General features: G+C 40.3%; 1 protein-coding gene across 1 annotated transcript in view; it reads left to right on the top strand.

Moving 5' to 3' along the window:
- The window catches only part of SI (sucrase-isomaltase), a 142,517-nt gene that overhangs the window by 56,250 nt on the left and 65,150 nt on the right, over positions 1-21,117 (top strand). Inside the window, exons 26-35 of the mRNA XM_075570611.1 lie at positions 3,667-3,873; positions 4,217-4,371; positions 5,884-6,055; positions 6,864-6,960; positions 8,451-8,563; positions 8,653-8,778; positions 11,484-11,612; positions 16,136-16,246; positions 17,920-17,982; positions 18,741-18,875. Coding sequence (XP_075426726.1) covers positions 3,667-3,873; positions 4,217-4,371; positions 5,884-6,055; positions 6,864-6,960; positions 8,451-8,563; positions 8,653-8,778; positions 11,484-11,612; positions 16,136-16,246; positions 17,920-17,982; positions 18,741-18,875 — 1,308 coding nt within the window. The remainder of the gene's footprint in view (positions 1-3,666; positions 3,874-4,216; positions 4,372-5,883; positions 6,056-6,863; positions 6,961-8,450; positions 8,564-8,652; positions 8,779-11,483; positions 11,613-16,135; positions 16,247-17,919; positions 17,983-18,740; positions 18,876-21,117) is intronic.

The following is a 21,117-nucleotide window of genomic DNA, read 5'->3' as shown; positions in this document are numbered from 1 at the left end:
TATACAATACAAACAAAGCAAATACAATCATAATAATAATAATATGTTCTTGTTTAGCGCTTCTAGTTTTACATAGCGCTTTACAGAGACATTTTGCAGACACAGACCTTGCCCTGTAGAGCTTACAATCTATGTTTTGGTGCATGAGGCATAGGGAGATAAAGTGACTTGCCCAAGGTCACAAGGAGCTGGCACCGGGAATTGAACCAGGTTCCCCTGATTCAAACTCAGTGCCAGTCCTTCTCTTACTTAATATTTGTAGTATATAGAGATGGGCACATTTTGGGGGCGGATTCGGATCCGCAGCGGATCGGCCGGTTCCATTGGTCCACGGATTTCAGCAGATCAATCTGAGAAAGGACGATTCGTGTTTTGTGGATTTTATATTATTACTTACACACTCTGAGGATTCAGCAATCCGTTATATTCTACAAGTCCGTCCACAGGTTGTATCCAATGGCGGCTCTTCGCGTGGATTAAAACCGGCAAAATCCGCAAACGGATTTGAGGTTGAAAATGCGAGAAAATCCAGAAAACGGATTTGGGCAGATTCACCCATTTCTATTAGTATATATGAAGAACATTTGGGTACATTCTCATGTTTGACATTCGCTGCTTTAAATAAATTGTCATTCATAAAACATCATTAAAACCAATAATATATATATTATTATATATTTTATATATATATATATAAAAGTTTTTCATTTAAAAAAAAAAATGTGTACAAATGTGTATGAAGGAAAACGGGAAAACAAATACTTCAACCTTTACAGTAAGTGCTGCTAAGACATATCTTGATGGCAATGTGGTAAATTTCACAAACATACCACAATTGAAAGTGGCAGAACAATATATAACAATATGTCTTACCCTGAGGATTCTCTATAGGGGGTTGTTAATTATTCAGCATTGTATTTACATTTGAAAACATTGTCACATCATTTTAAAATCAACTAGAAGGGAGGACGGACTCATCAAAATCAACGCTTTAAATAGTGTTCAATACATTACCGTTAAATGACTCATTTTTTTCAATATAACATAATCATTTTTATTTTGCAAGTGAAAGCACCTGGGCGAGGGAGAATTAATAGAAGTTTAATGATCCTCAACGTAGTTACGAATCTTAAGATATTTTTCATAGAGGTTCAAACCTCACGTCCCTGTTAAACTAAACTCACTGCACTTGCTAAACATTTTTCAGATGTGTATTGATGCCTGAACTATAAAGGCCTCTGAGCATTTCTGCTCAGTGAATAATGCATATATTTGAGACGAATCGTATTTTCATACTCATTTCATAAAAATAGATGTTTTCTGCCCTCTTAACCTTTTCAGAGTTGGAATGGCAACATCCTTCATGTGTCTAGGACATTCCAACACCACAATTGTGTGGCTGTTAGTGCAGAGATTACAAACTTCCTGCTATGTCCCTGAGAACTGCAGAAGCAATCTTTCCTGGACATTAGTTTAAACGTCCAGTACCTATAGTGCCTTTAAGGGTTAAACAATTCCATGCCACAATATCTAGACATAGCTACTGTGCAAGAAAAACAGCTATCAGTTGTAATTAGGGTTGCCAGGTGGCTTCTCCAAAAATACTGGACACAATGGTGAACGGTGCAATGCGCTCGAGACACACACATACACACACAAACACCCCTCACACCACTCTCTGTATATATATATAATATATATATATATATATATATATATATATATATATATATATATATATATATATATATATAAATATATATATATATATATTTATTTTATTTTTTAAACAGAAACCAAGAGAAAAAAGATCCCAAAATAGCACTCTAGCGTACAAAAGTATCAAAATTTATTAGACACATAAAACATACAGTATACAAAGATCCACGGTGTCCCCAGGGCTGTCTAATCTTAGAACACTGATAACAAACTAAGCTACACACTGGAAACAGCAATATAAAGTCAGTACTGGTAAATAGTAAATTAAAGCCATTGTATGACTACGCTGAATAAACCACGAGAAAGCTGAGTGTGAACAAACAGAAATACCCAATAAATTAGTACATATGCAGAACCTGTAGGGTGGAGGCAAAGAGTTAGCCTCTAAACACTAGGACCGGCCGGTCAAAAAGTACTGAGTGTAACAACTCATGAATCCATGGCATGTTAGCATCATAGCAAAAGCATACATAAGTGGAATCATACACAGGTTGAAATACACACACAGTGTAGCAGCAGAGCTATAGACAAAGGTCAACACACAGCCAAATTGTACTTAGCACTGGTCCAAGGAAAGACAAACTGGAAGCTGTATGTCTGCATGTGAAGGGAGTCTGTTCAGAGTAATCAGATCGCCGCAATGCGCTTGCTCCGTGAGCGATGTAGGCGCCAAATTCAAAACTGCAGCAGGAAAGATATATATATAAACACACACACACATGTATACACACACACACATGTATACACACACACACATGTATACACACACACACATGTATACACACACACACATGTATACACACACACACATGTATACACACACACAAACTTTTTACTCTATTTAAAACATATATATAAGCCTTACTACTGCAATAGTATTTTATGTATGCAGGATATGTTTCCAGGAATTCTGTAAACACAAACAACATTTTCAGCTGGTTCTGCAGTTGTTAAAAGGTATAAAACCACTGATCTAGGCAGCTTTAATTCGCCACAGTAAAGGCAGTGAGAACATTTGATATCAATATCTCAATGGCCCAGTGATTGTCACTCTGGGTATTCAGGGCTTATTGAATAGAAAGTGCAGTCCTAATTTGTTGACACTTCTTCACTCCCCTCTTCTCAGACACTTCACCCTTTTTACTTCAATGCCTCTTTGCCATAATAATTTCAATATTAAATTCAGTCAAGCTGTCTTCATAATTGTTTTGACGATAAAATTGACCTTCAGACATTCTTCTGGCTTTATTAATCTGTCCCATTGCGTTTAGTATAGGGTTACCAGATGTCCCCTATATACGGGATTGTCCCATATTTCATTGACTTGTCCAGTTGAGCCTGAAATGTCTTTCAGGGTCCACAATTCTTCCGTATTTAACGCCTTCACGTGAAATGCTTCAACTTAAAGTTACTGTGATGAAACCGGTCATAAAATCGTAATTGATTTCTACTTGAGTGTAATAGTTCCCTTTTCCGGTAGATGTCGCCTTACTAAATTATTAAAAGAATAAAGTTAGGACCCTGCCTGGTCATCTCATAATACCATGACCCCCACCACTATAGGCGTTACCCTTCTCCCACCCTTACGTGTTAGTTCGGTGTGCTTTCCCGGCCCGGCCAAGTGTAGAGGTGATATAAACCAAACAATATTTCGGTCAAGCAGGAGATACCATTCAGCTCGAAGCATTTGCAAATCATTCATCGCTCATTATGACATCACACTTTCATACTGGATTTTGCCGTCCCGTATTGTACAAATGTAAATGTGACAGCCCTAGTTTAGTAGCTCTGCATTGGCAACTATCACACTAGAGTAGTTCCTATTGGCATGGCCAGTGAATAAAATGTTTTTTTATTTATTTTGGGTAGCAAGCACATTGTCAAAGAAGAATCGGATTTGCTTTTACTTTTGAATTCTACTGCTCAACTAATGACGATCTTCTTCAGGTTTCCATTGTTCCCGGCGAGCCATATTGCTACTACCCCAGCGACCATGGCTATAATGTTGGCAAAGTGCTGTCTACTGACTCTGGTATAACAGTTGATATACACCAAGGCACCAGATCCGTACCACGTTATGGTAAAATCTCCCCACCTATAAACTCACTTCGTGTGGATGTAAAATATCACGAGAACAATATGCTTCAATTTAAGGTAACCCCCAGAAGTTCTAAACAAACTGAACGTCTTTATAATGCATTGAAAATTTTGTCAATTTAACCTCATTTCACAGCAAGTCTAGAAGGTTACAGAACACTTCTTCATCTGAACATGCATTACCAGACAGAAAATATATAGAAATAAGTATTCAACTGAAGATACTTCTACATTTTTACTGTAGTGATTGATCAACAGCACAGTGTTTTGAGCAATCTTTGGGAAACTTTCACAAGCTATAATGTATTTGATTTTTCATCATGTCACATTTTTGGTTTCCTGTGTCGGCGTGTCATACTGTCCTTTTATAATTAACATGGAATATGTGTTCTTTGTATAGATCTATGACCCCAATAATAAAAGATATGAAGTTCCTGTACCAATAAATACACCCAGCAGTCCAGCAAGCAACGAGGATCAGCGACTGTACAGTGTTACTGTTCAAGATAATCCATTTGGACTTCAGATCATAAGGAAAAGCAGCGGAGCCATCATGTAAGGAAAGGTTCATGTCCGGTCAGGGGAATTATATGATGATACCACATTCCTCAAATGTATTATTACATAATTTCATGTTGCGAAATATGAGAAAAGATAAGGCGTATGAGACACATCACTCAGCGTACATCAGCACCGTCTCCAGAATGTAAGGGCTAAAAATAACTGTAGGAAATACCTTCAGCTTGATTTAATATACAGCAGCTGTTATTGCAGGGTACCTGCTAGCACATTGGAGAATGATGGCGAAGATTTGGCATACGTTATGTCTGCCAGTTGCATTATGGATTTCCCACCAAGATGCCTTAGCGGCTTCAATAATGGCCTCTACATCTTTAGTAATAAATAAGAATATGTAGGCACCACTATAGTGCAGAATAGAATATACAGTAGAGTACTTTTTGGCAAATCAAAGCCATGTCCTTTGTGAAAGTTAATGCAAGAAGTGTGTTTTCTTATTTGAAACTGTTTTTTTACTAGTTTCATCTTGTTGAGGTTCCATGTTGGAATCTTTATAGTCCTTCTGCCATAAAAGTGTTTTAAGTAAATTCATTAAGTTACTGCTTTTTGGAGAGGTCTGTTATTTTAGGGGACCGTTAGTGAGCCAGAGGGAATATGTTCAAGCACTTCCTCAGAAATTCATTTGTGCTTTGAAAGCAATTGATTCCTCTGTAAAATGTCAGGCGCTTTCTTCTAATCAAATTCAGAACAAAAAGAAATTAGACTCGCGTCCAGGGGGATTATTGCTTGTATCATCTGTCCTTTGAGTCAGAAATGTTTGAGACACTTGGATTAGAGATGTTGATGGAAATGTTTAGAGCTGATATACTTTAAGAAATAGTCTTTTTAGCAAAGTCTAAGGGTATTCTCTAAACACCATGTATGTGTATTGTGCGAAGTCATTTAGCACCTGTAGGGGCTATTTTTTATACTCTCCTGGCTGCAACATGGGAGCACAAATGGTACAAGACATAATCATATTTATCAAAGAAAATAAATCCAATTAAAAGCAATTGGAGATTTTCCTTAAAAGAAAACTGGTTCAATTCTTTAGCACCGATTTAGCCCCAGTTTTTCAGACTTTGATATTGCTTCTGGGACAAACATTGCCATTGGTTTTGTATTTATCTGTTGGTAGTTGTAATAGTTCAGGGGTGGCCAACTCCTGTCCTCCAGGGCCACCAACAGGTCAGGTTTTCAGGATATCCCTGCTTCAGAACAAGTGGCTCAATCAGTGGCTCTGTGAAAGACTGAGCCACCTTTTCTGAAGTAGAGACGGATAGACCCACCTGTGCGGAAGCAGGGATTTCCTGAAACCTGACCTGTTGGTGGCCCTTGAGGACTGGAGTGGGCAATCCCTGGACTAGTTGATGTAAAATGCAGTGTTTGGAGAACATGTTTTAAAATTATACTTTTTCATTACAACATTCATTTATTACAACAGCCTCCAACAATGACTTCCATAGAATCATAATAATGATACCATTGACTTATTTCTTTTCTTTACAGTTGGGATTCTCAGGTGCCTGGATTCACCTTCTCAGACATGTTCATTCAGATTTCAACCAGACTGCCCTCCCAGTATATTTATGGACTTGGAGAAACGGAGCATAACAGTTTTCGTCATGAATTAAACTGGGGTACCACTATTGGACTTTTCTCAAAAGATCAACCCCCGATAGTAAGTACAGAGCTTATCTCAAAGTTCTGGTTATCAAAGTCTCCCAACTGCAAAAGAAGGTAAAGAAAATCCCCAGATTTACCGTATAAAATAATTCCTATTGACACCAATGGGGTTTTCTCTTTGATAAACCTGTTGCATTATTTAATTTGGCCCACATTTTGCAGCCGGGAGATTGATACATAATCCTCTGTTGCTTCTTGAATGTTGCTTGGAGTCATTGAGGAGTAGTACATCAATCAAACAGGAAATATGTTAAAAACAAATGAATTAATAGAAAGGTAATAAGACATTACAATATTATATGTTGTTTCTTTAACTCACTATAGCATAAAGATAATTTGTATACATTTGATGTGAGCTGTGGCAGGTGGTAGGGATTTGGGAGGTGGTGGGATTTGGCAGGTGGTGAGGATTTGGCCGGTGGTTGGGATGGCAGGTGACAGGGGTTTGGGGAGGTGGTAGGGATTTGGGAAGTGGTAGGGATTTGGCAGGTGGTTGGGATTTGGCAGGTGGTTGGGATTTGGCAGGTGGTTGGGATTTGGCAGGTGGTAGGGATTTGGCAGGTGGTAGGGATTTGGCAGGTGGTAGGGATTTGGCAGGTGGTAGGGATTTGGCAGGTGGTTGGGATTTGGCAGGTGGTTGGGATTTGGGATGTGGTAGGGACTTGACCCTTTGTTTTAGATACAGAACACGACACCTGAATATTTTTATGAAACGTAGACACACCCAAACCTGCATTACACACATACAGATTAAATAATTTTTACGGATTAAACTAACAACCAAACATAACTTTTTTTTTCAGCGACATAAGAATTCCTATGGTGTTCATCCATTCTATATGGGGCTGGAAAATGATGGCAGTGCTCATGCTGTCCTTCTGCTTAACAGCAATGCAATGGGTAAACTGATGTCTTAACGTTTTAATTTTTTTATTTCTGGGTGAATCAATTGTGTTTATTTTACCTCCATATTTTAACCTCTTGATGTTGTCGGTGTCTTTATAGTGGTTAAAGGTGCCTTCCAAGTTGAATGCATACCTTTTTTTCATATGGCTTAGAAGCAACGTGTCTTCAGAGCTGAATCATGTTAACTTCAGCTCCGGTGATGTGCTGGTTCTCGAGATACATAACGGGAAAGGCACCGCCGGTAATAACTGGTTGTTTATATCCCCTTTGTCATGTAGGCCAATAGGAAGTTGCGAGGAAACTTCTATTGGCCTGCGTGATGCAGGACATGTAAACCTCCATTTCGTATCTTTGGAGGGTATGAACCAATGGCATCTTTCCCGTTAAGTATCTCAGGACCACAGGATCTCAGGAGCTGAATTTAAAATCCAAATACCCCCAGATTCCCACCCATGTAACAAATATGGGGAACATTTCTGCAAGGGGGGGGGATCTGCTCTTCTAAGTTTCTATCATTCAAATCTTAAAAGCTAAGAGACTGCGAATTGGGAACTGATGTATCACTTTTGCTTCTCGACCCACTCTCTAACCATCTACAGGCCCCCTCACCTCCCATTCAATGGTGAGTCATGGGGTAACAGAGTTAATAATGCTTTAATTTCACTTGAATGGAAGTTAAAACATCTTTAGCCAGTATTCACTAAGCGATGATTCGGGGTATCGCACCTCAATCCGATTACATTACTGCCATGGATTTGAATGGCAGTTCATGCTGGATTGGGATGTGTTACCCCCATTGGAATTTAGTCAATCTACCCCTTTAACTGTGTAATGTCCCACTTCTGACTATATTGATATTATCTCCTCCTTCTTCCTCTTTATCATCTTCTTCACTTGTCTCTCTGACCCTCCTCCGATTCAGGTTAAGGAACTAAAGAATAATCAAACAATATAACAGTGAATCTAATCCATCCTTCTAACTAATGAATAGAGATGGGTGAAACTGTAACATTTCGCGAGCTTTCCATTCAAAATCCGTGTTGCAGTGTAAAATCCACATGGATTGAAACTGGAACAATCCATCGACGGATCAAAAACCGCCATTGGATATAATCCACTGGTGAATTGTACCAATCCAATTCGTGGATTCCACAATACGCCTGTGCATTTTAAGAACCCAATCCACGGAGTCAGCAATCTGCGGCTTGGATTGTTACAATCTATCAGAAGATTGAATCCTCGGATTGGATTGTCAATGATAAATACAGAATCCAGAAAAGGTGAATCGCCCTTTTTTGAGATTGATTCACGGAGATCCGCGGATCGAAGGACCCGGACGATCCGCGGCGGATCCAAATCCACAAAAAAAAATCCACCCATCTCTACTATGGACATACAGACTCCTCACTGTATTTTTAGAACTTAAACAGTTTAGTATTTTTTATAGGTCTGCATATTATTAATTTAAATTCTTATCCTTCCAGATTTGACACTACAGCCAACTCCAGCTTTAACATATCGCACTATTGGAGGCATTTTGGACTTTTACATGGTTTTGGGTCCCACACCAGAACTTGTTGTTCAACAGTACACAGCTGTAAGATGCTTTGAAATAGTTATTTTTTTTTTATCACTGTATGTTTGCCCTATGAATTTTCCTTCACTTTCATTTGCTTTCCTTTTCAGCTTGTCGGACGCCCTGTCATGCCAGCCTACTGGGCTCTAGGATTTCAGTTATGTCGCTATGGCTATAAGGATGACAAGGAAATAGCTGACTTGTATAATGATATGGTTGCAGCTAAGATTCCTTATGTAAGTTCAGGTTTTTGCTACTGTTGCACTTTTCTACTGCGTCCTGAGTTCTGCTTTATTAACTGTGAAGAATATTACAGTAAAGCTGTTTCATATATTTGTTTAGGGTATAGGGAGGCATCATTTACATGATTTAACCCCCCCTAAAGACAATACTTAACTAACCCAGCTTAACGTAGCAATCCATGCCTTTTTTAAAATCTTTTTCTTTTCATTTAATACAGGATTGAACAGGGGGTCTCCGGAACTGAACACCATACATTTCAGCTCCGAGGACCCCTTGCTTCCAGAGATTCTTACCTCCGTAGGGAGTACCAGTATCTCTCTGTAGTTTAACGTCCCGGTCACATGGACCAATAGGAAACCGCACTGGGTGATGTCACAGATTCTTATTGGCCCGCAGAGCCCGGGATCTTTGAAAATCAGTCATAATGTGAACCTTGGAATGGCTACCTGCACACACTACGAAGACAAGTATCTCCAGAAGCAGGGGTTACCCAGAGCTGAAATTAATGGGGTTCAGCTCCGGAGCCCCCCCTGCTTCAATCCTGAAGAAAAAATTTAAAAAAAGAAAAACGGCTTGGATTTCCTCTTTAACTCCAAGGTTTCAAATGGGAGAAAATTGAACAAATGGCAATAATAGCTTTTAAAAGTCAAAAATAGGCCAATGATTCATTTTTACAATAATTTCTTTAACCCCATGTGCTGCATGACATAACCATTTCCGACCAAAAAGCCACACTGTGATGCTGCATAATGCAAGTTATGTCATAGAAGCGGGGCCCAAGCTACAGCAGGGGAGGGGGAGAGGGGAGCCTTCTGTTGAAACTTTAAGGGGGAGGGGGAATCAGCCATTAGATATGGCTCAGGGATTCTCTCTGTGAAATCCCAGAATTCCCTGGTTTCTCCTGTGGCTTATAAAAGTCTGTGATTAAATAGGCACAGCACAAAAAACATAGGCTCAGAACCTGCTAAATATGTACAGTTGAAGGGTATGCTATTTTTGGAACTATATCTTTAAAACAGGGAGTAAACAGGAAAGATAAAAAAAATATAGCAAATTGCTCCATCTTGATACATATCCCCTAGGTCAGAATCTATTGCTGGGTTGCCACAATACAGTTAAATTATTAGCAGTATAATTATTTATGTGTTCTAACCATTCTCACCAACCTTTAGAGCTAAAGATAAGATAAACCAGTTTTAGACAGGTTGGTAGATGTTCAGAAATATCAGCAGATTATAAATCAAAGTCTCGGGTCCAAGATCATTAGCTCAGCTGGCTGGTTAAGTTCGCCAAAGACAGATAATAATTTCTACTGATACTCTATGCTAGTTAAACATTAAACATAATTAAGCTGTCAGCAAGTCATAGTCCATTAAATATGATTACAAAAAAAACACGACCTGCTATATGCCATTTGCTGTATCGGACAGTCAAAAAAAAGTGCCTATTAAATTGGAGAGCACTTTTGCCTTTTTTGGAGAAAAATGACAAATTGGTGAATAAAATGTGGGGATACAATCAGTGGTGAATTAATAATTAGAATTGGGGTGCTCAACTCCAGTCCTCAAGCCCCCCCCCCCCCCAACAGGTCATGTTTTCAGGATATCCCTGCTTCAGCACAGGCAGCTCAATCAGTCCCTGCTTCAGCACAGGTGGCTTATTCCATCCCTGCTTAAGCACAGGTGGCTCAATCAGATTGAGCCACCTGTGCTGAAGTTGGGATATCCTGAAAATCTTACCTGTTGGGGGGGAGGGGGAGCTTGAGGACTGGAGTTCAGCACCCCCGATTTAAAACATCTACAGTATAAACGATACACAAATCAGGAAAGAAAGACTCTGAGGAGCTGAAAACCCCTTTCATATTATCAGCGATTGTAGGATAACCTTTATTAGTGAGCATATCCTCTCGTTCTCAAACGTATTTTCTTACATGGCCAAGCACGTCACTTATACGTTAAGCCAGTGATTCTCAAACCTCTCATTGGGAACAACTGTCACATCGTCTTAAGAATAAACAAAACATATGCACCTAATTGGTGCACCTAAATGGTGATATCACCTAATTGGCACATGAGTTGGCTGGCACAAAAATCTGGCCTAGTTTAAGTGTCTGAGAAGATGCGTGAGAACCACTGCGTTAAAAAAAAATTGTTAACACCTTCAGTGCTAAGGAACTTTCTTGCTGCAAACAGTGTGCAGGGTCATGTAATCCAATAGGCATCCTTCCTGATTACATTGAATAGCCTTCTGATTCAATGCATCTGCAGATCTGTAAGCGGTGCATAAACTTGCAGATGCCAGTAAACAGGGAGATATTGAATGGTGTGCATTGTACAATACTTAGGTCACAAGAGTGTGACAACCACCATATGTCTATATTGTTATTTTTCGACGAATTTACTGAATCACATCACCAATACCACGCACTACTGTCGCATGTTCTTTGACAGTATACAAAACGCTAGTGGTAATATGAGTGTTTCCATGTTATCATAACCATTTCCTAATATCAATGATTACCTACAGTTTATTTTTTTTGCTTAAATAATATCAAATAATTTGGCAAAGAGGCACTGTTTCTCCCTCCAGCAGCACAATGTTACTGCTATGAAGAAATGCAAGGGAATCGCCAGTAATTAGTTTGTCCTAGTGGCCAGATAACTCCGATTCAATGATATCTCGTAATATTATCCCGCAGGATGTACAATATGCTGATATTGACTACATGGAGAGGCAGATGGATTTTACACTAAGCCCAAACTTTACAGGACTTCCAGCTTTGGTTGACAAAATAAGAGCACAAGGAATGAGATTCATCATTCTGCTGGTGAGTTTAAGACCATATGTTTCGCTACTTTTATTCTTATTATTGCCGCCATAATAATTTTTACGCCAACGCCAGAATCTCCAACATTGAAACAGTTACACTTTAGTCGCTACGTCAGTGTTCGATTGAGGACCTTCCAAGCAAGTGACGCCTCTTAAGGAGGCTCCATAATACATGTAATTGACTATATGCAAAGAACATATTATTAATACAATTTGTATTTTGGGATATATATATATATATATATATATATATAGCATAAAAGAGAGAAAAAAGACCCAATCCTAGTGTGATACCAGTGATAAAATGTAATAGTCTTGAACAATGACGATTTAAACTCACAAACATCCAAAGTTTTAAGCGTATGAGATAACTTATGCCCCAACAAGTCATTAAGATGCGTCTCTCTGCTGCTCTTCTCAAACCATTTAACGCGGTTAGTCAAGGGATCGCCTCCTCACCAGTCCTCCAAAGACATGTTACTCTTTAGGAGTCCTCCGACAAGTTGGCAGCAAAACCACAGTGTTCCAGAAAGGAAAAGTTCCCAGTCCTCAGGGCGGATTATCAGCACCTTCTCCGGTGCAGTGATTCAAAGCACCTTTGCACGCTGCCTCACACAGCAACATGTGACCCTACGCGTTTCTTCAGATAAACTGATTTCATCAGGGGATGGGTTCTGGTAGTGAATGCACAGGATATATAGCACCAGAACCCAATCAAAAGAGACCTACTAAATATACACCTGCGTGTCTATTATTCTAAGAAAGTCCCTGAAATGTAAACTGATATTATAAGGAAAAACCAGCTAGAAGATCATTAGGAATTAATTCCCCAAATGTGAAAAAGGAGGGAATAGTAACATACCCTCATACATAGAGATACACAGAAATACATGCAGCATGAAAATAGAAATGTCCAAACAATCTGGTTCAATCCTATTAGCAAACAGTCCTTGTACAGTATTTGGTATAAATCCAAGCCTATATAGTTGGAGAAAAGCCACCTCAATCCTAGGTTCCAACTGATTCCTGCCTCCAGATGGGAGCGCCTCTGCTCCCAGGAAATTGGATTTAAAGTTTGTGAGGGAAGCGCAAAACAGAAGAAACCAATAGAGCAGACTGTACTACAAAGTTTTAACGATCACAGAAAAGACAAAAACGCCTTCACAAGAATACACAGGTAACAAGCTTATCTGTGAGACGCTGTAGTCTCCCTCTCCATAATCAAGCAGGGATTCTTGTTCCTGACCCCACCAACCCTGACTGCAGAGGAGAGCCTGTGCACCGACTGTACTCAGCAGATGCACTCAACAACTTGATCATTTGGTTCCAGAGGTGCAAGGTTTAGCTGGATAGCGAATGTTAAAAGAGAAAACCAGCACTGTTCAGTACGAATATCAAGTTTCAAGTGACCTACGTTTTGGTCCCTAGTGTCATGATAACAAAGTGGGAAATACCAGAAGAGAGACCCCCCCCCCCCTCTCTCTCATTAACAATTGTGTGAAATAATCATAATGACATCATAATGTTGAAAAAACAACAACCATAGAATGTGAAAAAACATCATGATAAGTGCAATAAAGATGAGACGTGTGATTAATTGTGTGGCGCGATACCATGCTCCAAAATTGGTTTAAAACATATGTAATATACGCATAAATGTATATGGATAGTCTATACCCTCATTCAAAAGATATCAGTATAGTCTTAGTAGTAGTTGTGAGAGTCCCTTCGCATATCGGAGGGCACTTTCTGTAATAAATGTGAAAATGTAATATAAAAATGAAACCAAAAGGTCTCAGACGGTCTGTAATCCTTACAAATTGTATGAAAAATAGGAAATTAGCAAAAAACTATGATATAGGGAAACCCCCATATGTGGGAATTACATTTTATTTTTTACTTTTTAGTGTGGGTTTTTCAATATTATGACAATTTCATACTGTTTCCCACTCGGGAATAATATACATTCTGGTGTTTTCTTCAAGCACCACACCTGCTTAATAGGTACAAGTACAGGGCATGTAACATGCTATATTGTACAGGGCATGGGTATTGAGTGAGGTGAGGGTGTGAGGAGTGAGGAGTAACTATTTCTTGCAGTATTGTTAAAGTTTCAGGAAACTAATAGTGGAGAAAAAGTTCTATTTAGCTGCCCAAAGATGGACAGTGGGTCAGTTAGACATTTATCAGACCTTGAATTTGATTTGTGGAGCTGTCAAAACAGATACTGTAGGCGAGATAAAATATTATTTCAGCAGGATGTTTTAGAAGATTACTTAAATCTGGATTGAAAAGGGGGAGATGTTCCTGAGATGGACATCCACAAAGTTTGAAGAAGGACTGCATATACAGTAGGGGGTAATAACAAAAAATAATGGGTTCAATGGCTCAATATATATTAGTAGTGTCTGCTTTTAAGAAATGATACACCTGTTATACAGTATAATGGGGTAAATGACAATTGACCTCATTTGAATGTGCAATCCAACATAGTCAGTCAGCCAGTTAAATTCCTCTGAATGGGGAAGTGTTTGTCAATCCAGTGTTTTCTGTACCCTTATCCACCCTCTCCTGTTCAGAAAACAGGGGGAGATGGGGAGGGGGGACTCTGGCTGTACAAACACTAGCTGATCATACAGTGACATCACACACAAGGGAGCAGCCAGAAGAAATCAAATCCCTCCCTAGTCTTAAATTAACTTTAATAAATAAAAGTACTTATAAAGGTCAGATTATGATCAAAATGGTACAAATTACTGTGATGAGACCCCGTAAACATATCAGTGGAATTAGTTCACTATGTTCCTAGGAGGAATTGCCCTTTAATAGAACATTTACATAATTTATAGGAACTATATATATATATATATATATATATATATATATATATATATATATATATATATATATATATATATATATATATATGAGTAAGAGAAGAGAGAGTGCATGCCCCATAGAGTAAAAAAAAATACATTTATTTATGGGGAAGGGGGGGGGGGGAAGAATATCACTCACAAGGGTAAATTAAAAAATGAGCAGTTGTGAATATAATCACCGTCGACCAGATGATTCTGCAACCGAAATCCAAAGTCCAGATCTCACTCCACGGTTTGGAACGACACCAATTTGCTGGGACTCCCACAGAAAGCCTTAGATGTTTACAAAGATATTATTCTCATAAGGGGAAAAATAAATTCCTTCCTGACTCCATAAATTGGCAATCAGATTACTCCCTGGATCAACATCCTTCCCATGGATATTTATTTGGTATATTCCTGTATACCTTTCCTTTCTAAAAAGATGTCCAACCTTTTTTTGAACAAATCTATTCTATCTGCCATCACAGTTTCCATAGGTAATGAGTTCCACATTTTAATGGCCCTTACCGTAAAGAACCCTTTCCTCTGTTGCTGGTGAAATCTCCATTCCTCCAACCTTAAGGGATGACCCCGAGTCCTTTGTACTGCCCTTTGGATGAATAGATACAGTAGTGGGATGAAGTATTGAGGGTGGAATGTAAGGATAGTAATGGACATTCTACACAAACTCAAAAGTGCAATGATTTCCATTGTATTGAACATATTTTACTACCAGAAGACCCAACTGATGTATTGGTCCATAACAGGGAATATAATTACAACTTCTAATTTCTGTAAATTAGTTTTTATCATATTATTTTTATTACCCTTTTCCAGTTCTGTTACAGAAAATAACATAATAACAATACAGTACAAAGAACATTACAATACAAAAGGTGATCAAATATATTATTATTAATAATAATAATAGTTTGGTTTACCAAATTTAGATGAACATAAGGTAGAGAATTGGTATGTGTCATATAAAATATGAAATGTATATACCACATGCTGCAAGCTCCATTGTATATTGTTATATACATTGAAATTAATTGGGGTCAGATTCAATCTTCACTGTGCATATTTAATCCAGTTTGACCAGATCGTAAATTTGTTTATTTTAAAGTGAATATTTGCATCTCAAACATTACTTTTGGAAATGCGTAGAACAACTGAAACATATTTGTTATCATAATTTCATATGTGACGTTAAGATTTAACCTTTGTTTTTACAGTACAGATGATATTATATTGAACTGGGTATTTATTGCTTAAACCTGATTACCTTTGTCTTTTGTGAATTATGAATCTGTTTTAGTCACCTGAATTTGTAAATAAGTGATTAACTCAAGGGTTCGCAAGTCCCCCCAACAGGTCATGTTTTAAGGATATCCCTGCTTCAGCACAGGTGGCTCAATCAGTTTGAGCCACCTGTGCTGAAGCAGGGATATCCTGAAAACCTGACCTGTTGGGGGGGTCTTGAGAACTGGCGTTGAGAATCCCTGGATTAACTAACACCTGTCCCATTAGATTGGTAGAATACAGTAATGAACTTTGGTACAATTAATAAGCAAAGGTTATTTCACAGATATTGATTGCTACTTTGTAATTAATTGCCTCTTCTAAAGTATTCATTGTTTTGTGTGTGTGCTAACTTTAGGATCCAGCCATTGCAGGAAATGAAACCAAACCGTACCAGGCTTTTACCAGAGGTGAAGCAGACGATGTATTTATCAAATGGGCAGATGGAAGTGGAATTGTGTGGGGAAAGGTAACTTCTGAAGTTTCATCTTTTAAAGATATGCAATATACAGAAACATCTGGAGACTACACGCAGTTTAGTCTTCAAATATGTGACGGGTGTAAAGTGAATGGCCATTATTATTACTATTATTATTTAATATCATATACAAAAATATTCTTAATGGTGCAGGTGGAAGAGGATTTTTTCTTTCTTTCCCAAATTCAGTGTACGTCCAAGTATAAGCATTTAAAGAACGAAGCTTGAGCGTTACAGTTTTTGGGTGTCTAAAATCAAGTTAGGTTTTATAGAGAAATGTAGTGATGTTTTAGAGCAGGGGCGGGCAACTTCAGTCCTCAAGGGCCACCAACAGGTTTAGGTTCTCAGGATATCCCTGCTTCAGCACAGGTGGCTCTATCAGGGGCTCAGTTGTTGATTGATCCACCTGTGCTGAAGCAGGGATATCCTGAAAACCTGACCTGTTGGTGGCCCTTGAGGACTGGAGTTGGCCCCCCGTTTTAGAGAAACAATGATTCTCCTTATCACTTGATACCAGGAATAGCTGCATTTATTTAAAAAAGCATGACATCTCTGCCCCTGTGTTTTATTTTGTTGCTTAACCCTTTGAGTGCGCCATAGCCACCACAGGTCTGACACTTCAGGGACTCCCTGACGTAGAGGCAGCTCATTTTTCTAGTGGAGGCCGCGTTCTACGCTCCTGTGGGTGCGGTGAACGTGATCTGGCCAGAGCAGGAATGGAAGAGGACTCCTCCTCCTCTTCTGTTTGCGTCATCAGTGTCACAGCGATCACATGATCGATCGGAGGAGCGATCACAAGATTGTGATGTCCCAGTTGGGATCTGGTTCTCTGGTGCTGTGGCTGCTCCAGTGCTCAAGAGGTTAATCTGAACCGTATTGTATGTTCCTAAAGTGAGAAACAAAAAAGAGGCTGGTCACCACTAACGACATGGTCCCAGTGACATCACAGCTCACATCTTTGTTGGCTTACTAGAGTGAGGCTGATGGTGGCTATATTGGTGGACATAATGGTATTCTACCATTGAATAAAAATGTTGCATAAAAACTTTTTAGTGTCCCATGAAGAGGAAATCCAATAAGCTAAAACCAGTACAATCTTGCTCCTGGAATCTCTCTAGCTCAGAACACAGTAATGTGGTCATACAGGCCACATGTCATGTTATCGCCACCAAAGCAGTCACATGACTTAACCCCCCTCCCGGGAATCAGGAAGGGAAGAGAAAATCATTCAGAGTGCTGGCTCTTGTAATTGTCCTTGAGTATTGCAATGGCATTGCACAGGTTAACTGGGGATATTTTCAGAATTTACGGTACAAATATCAAATATTTTAGAAATTAAACATCTAAATTACATATTGAATATCTTTATTCCAAAGTTAATGTTATGTTTGGCACACAATTTCATAATAACTCTACTTCTTTGTTATGATTTTTAGCGATTAGAGGAGTTGGTATCTCAAATAAAAAAATCAAAGATCATTACTGTACTTTAAAATTGCTACATAACAATATACGTTAATCAGTAACAATTAGAAACATAGTATTCAGAGATCATAAGGGACACAATCTCAGTTATCTGCTTTTATTGGATTGTTTTGATTTAATTATTTTATGATGTATTCATTATATGAACTTAAATAAATGTTATGTTTGATTCCTTTCAGGTCTGGCCAGATTTACCTAATGTATATGTTAATGAATCATTGGATTGGGATACACAAGTAGAGGTAAATATAATAAACAGACTTTGTTATTCTCTGTATTTTATTAATGAGTGGAAAGTGAGTGATGTATGATCAAGGCAAAGATTATTATGCTAGTGCAGGGGTCCCCACGGGTACCATGGTGCCCGACAAGCCTTTTGTGTGTGCCCGCGACTGACCGGCTAACAGTTGATAATACGGGTCTCCAATACAATGATCGCGAGCTACCGGTAGCTCACCGGCTGCCAGTGAGTAGCTCGCCGCTGTGCCTCCCACAGCGGCTACGTGCCTCTCTCTTGTGCCGGTCAAAGCCGGAAGTTGGGCCCAACTTCCGCATCCGTGAGCGGGACCGGCGCAACACTGCTGCCCTCCACCCAAGATAAGTGTATTGTGTGTGTGCATGCATGACTTGGATGGTGCCCACCAGTCTCTCGTGAACTCTCATGTGTGCCCTTGCGGACCCCTGTATGCAAAGACACCCAGAGTATTATTCTGTCTGTAATTGTTTGCAAGGAAAAGGAGAATGGCAATGGTTACAACATGTAGGTGTGATATCTAGACCTGTAACAGAGATCAATGTAAATTAGTCTGAGAGCCATAGATAGAAGAGAAAGCACGATACACCTTTAAAATAGTGGATGCACTTAAAGAAACCAATTCCTGAATAGAGATATCTCCAACCAGAAAGGTTAACAATTATTCAGTGATGTTTTATACGTTAAGATTAATGTTTGATAAATAGTTTTCTAATGTGTTTTAAGCTTTTCGTCTTTTTTTGTCAGCTTTACAGAGCCCACGCCGCATTTCCTGACTTCTTCCTCAATCGCACAATCGAGTGGTGGCATCGTGAAATCAGAGATTTCCGGGAAAATCCTACAGACCCGGCAAAAAGTATTAAGTTTGATGGCCTCTGGATAGTAAGTTCGCCTTCTATAATTGCTTTGCTTGCTACAGTAGTACCATTAATGATTGAAAAGATAATGCAAGGTTTGTGCTTTGTTTTTTTTTAAAAAAGGACATATTCCTTCAATTTATGACCTTATTTTTAAATCAGAAATACTTATTCACATTAGTATTGTAATTGTTATTAAAAATAAAATAAAAAGGAGAGAGACAATTGCTTTACTAGATAAACAACTAAAATGCGTGGGTGTTTAGAATTAGTATATATTCACTAATGAAATGGCTCTCGCAGAGCTCACTGCACAAGTGGGTATGTCATGACTGAATACATTTTAAGAAAATAAAGATAATCTCATATATCATTTCTAACTAATGTATGAAGAACTATAATGCTGGTCTATAAAGCAGTGTCACAGCCTTCAAAAGTAAATTAACCATATAGGTGCAACTCTATATTATACAAGTGTAGCCCTGGTCTCCAGCAGCTCCTAGAGACCCCCCTCCTTTGGAGCAGCGTGGTCACGGGTGCCGCCGGAGCCAGCGACGGACCCGACGGCTGCTTCCAAGAGTGGGGGCCGGAGCAGGGAGCAGCGCGCCTCTTCAGTTATGCGGCCGGTTGCCGGGGACGCGATCGGGCCGTTGCTAAGGCCGCGGTCGCGTCGCTACGGTCCCGGCGGCTCGCGGAGCAGGGCGCCGCCATTGTGAGTGCGGAAGCGCATGCACAGGAGCCCAATAGCGCGGGAGGCCCACAGATAGCTCGCGCATGCGCAGTGCAGGACTATCAGCCCCCAGGGTGCCCAGGGGTAGAGCCATATGACACCCGGGAGCCAATAGGGCTAGAGGATGACCCTGCAGCAGCAGATAGATACATTTCGCGCGCTGCAGAACGGCAGTTGGAGCTGGGGAGCAGAAGGGGAAGAAAGGGTGCAGGGAGCGAGTGAAGCTCCTGCACGCGTAAGGTCCCCCATATCCCAGGTAGGCCCCAACTCCCCACCAGGTTAGTGGGTAATTGATTAGGGACGGCCCTAGGTAGGGACGCTGCCCTTAGTGAGTGTGTGAGTGCTGTCTTGTCAGGGTCACGGCTGGCAGTGCGGTGAGGCCTGACACGAAGGCACAGTGGTTGTGCAGCAAGTTTGCTGTACGCACCCAGCAGGTTGCAGTGCGTTGCTGCAGGCGCTGGGAGTATTAGTTAGTCAGGACCGGGAAGAGGCAGGGGAGCGGAGCAGGCTATTAACCCCTTAGGTCCCAGAGAGGTCCTCACTCCCCAGTTTGTGGTGCTACAGGGACAGGCCCTAGGTTAGGGACCCTATCACAGTAGCGCTAGAGTTAGATAGGGACACAGCGGACGCTGCGTTTCCCGTGAAGAGGTTCGGGCTCAAGTCAGGGCCCACAAAGACTATCTCCAGGGTGGGATCGCCCCTGGGGTCCGCGTGCAAGGAACCAGCCTAGGATCAGACGGAATCACCGAGTGACAGATCCTTTGCGAAGCCGTTGCTGAGCCGAGCACTGGAGTGCTCGGGCAGGTACTTTAAAGCCACAAGTGCACCAACTGGCCATTAGCTTTAATAGTGACTGCGCAGTCACCCATATCCTCTCTCTGCAAGAGTGCGGGACATTGGGTGGGGATCATATGGACACTGGGTGGGATCACCCGGTGTTGGGAAAACGTCCTGCGCGACGCCGTAGTTAGTGTCGCCTCTAGAGAGGGACACCTGTTATTATGTTGACAGTATATGTGTCGTATGTTATTCCCAAGTAAACAGTATTGGTTATTATACATCAAGGTGTGCGAGTTATTGTATGTGTCCTGCGAGGAACAGTTCCTGCTCTGCTAGGAACCATCGCAGGTGGAGGCGCTGCACCGAGTACAGGGTTACTCATAATATAATTGCCACAGGTTCCCGTGGTGGAAGCTCAGCCCTCCTTTGAGCCTAACAGGTAAAGCACCACACCTGGTAACACTGTATGTTCTCCGCACCCACACTATATCTGCGATTCGGTGGGGTGGAATACCCGTTACATTTTGAGGCGCTGCTGAGAGAGACCTGGGGTGCCCTGTTCCATTTTTTTCAAATTGTCCACTTCATATTTTTCACCATGTTTGTAAAGTCTGGATGTGAGGTCTTTGCCTGGGCGTTGGGGCAACATTGTAGCCCCCGCCGTGTGGTGGCCGTAGGAGGCCTTCCCACACATATATTAGATATGGAAGTCTGTAAGCATATGCGTAAAATTCCCGGGTGGTCGTACGCTTGTATA

This window comes from Ascaphus truei, chromosome 14 (genome assembly GCF_040206685.1).
Source record: "Ascaphus truei isolate aAscTru1 chromosome 14, aAscTru1.hap1, whole genome shotgun sequence".
Lineage (NCBI taxonomy): Eukaryota > Metazoa > Chordata > Amphibia > Anura > Ascaphidae > Ascaphus > Ascaphus truei.
This window is presented reverse-complemented; position numbering and strand designations above follow the sequence as displayed.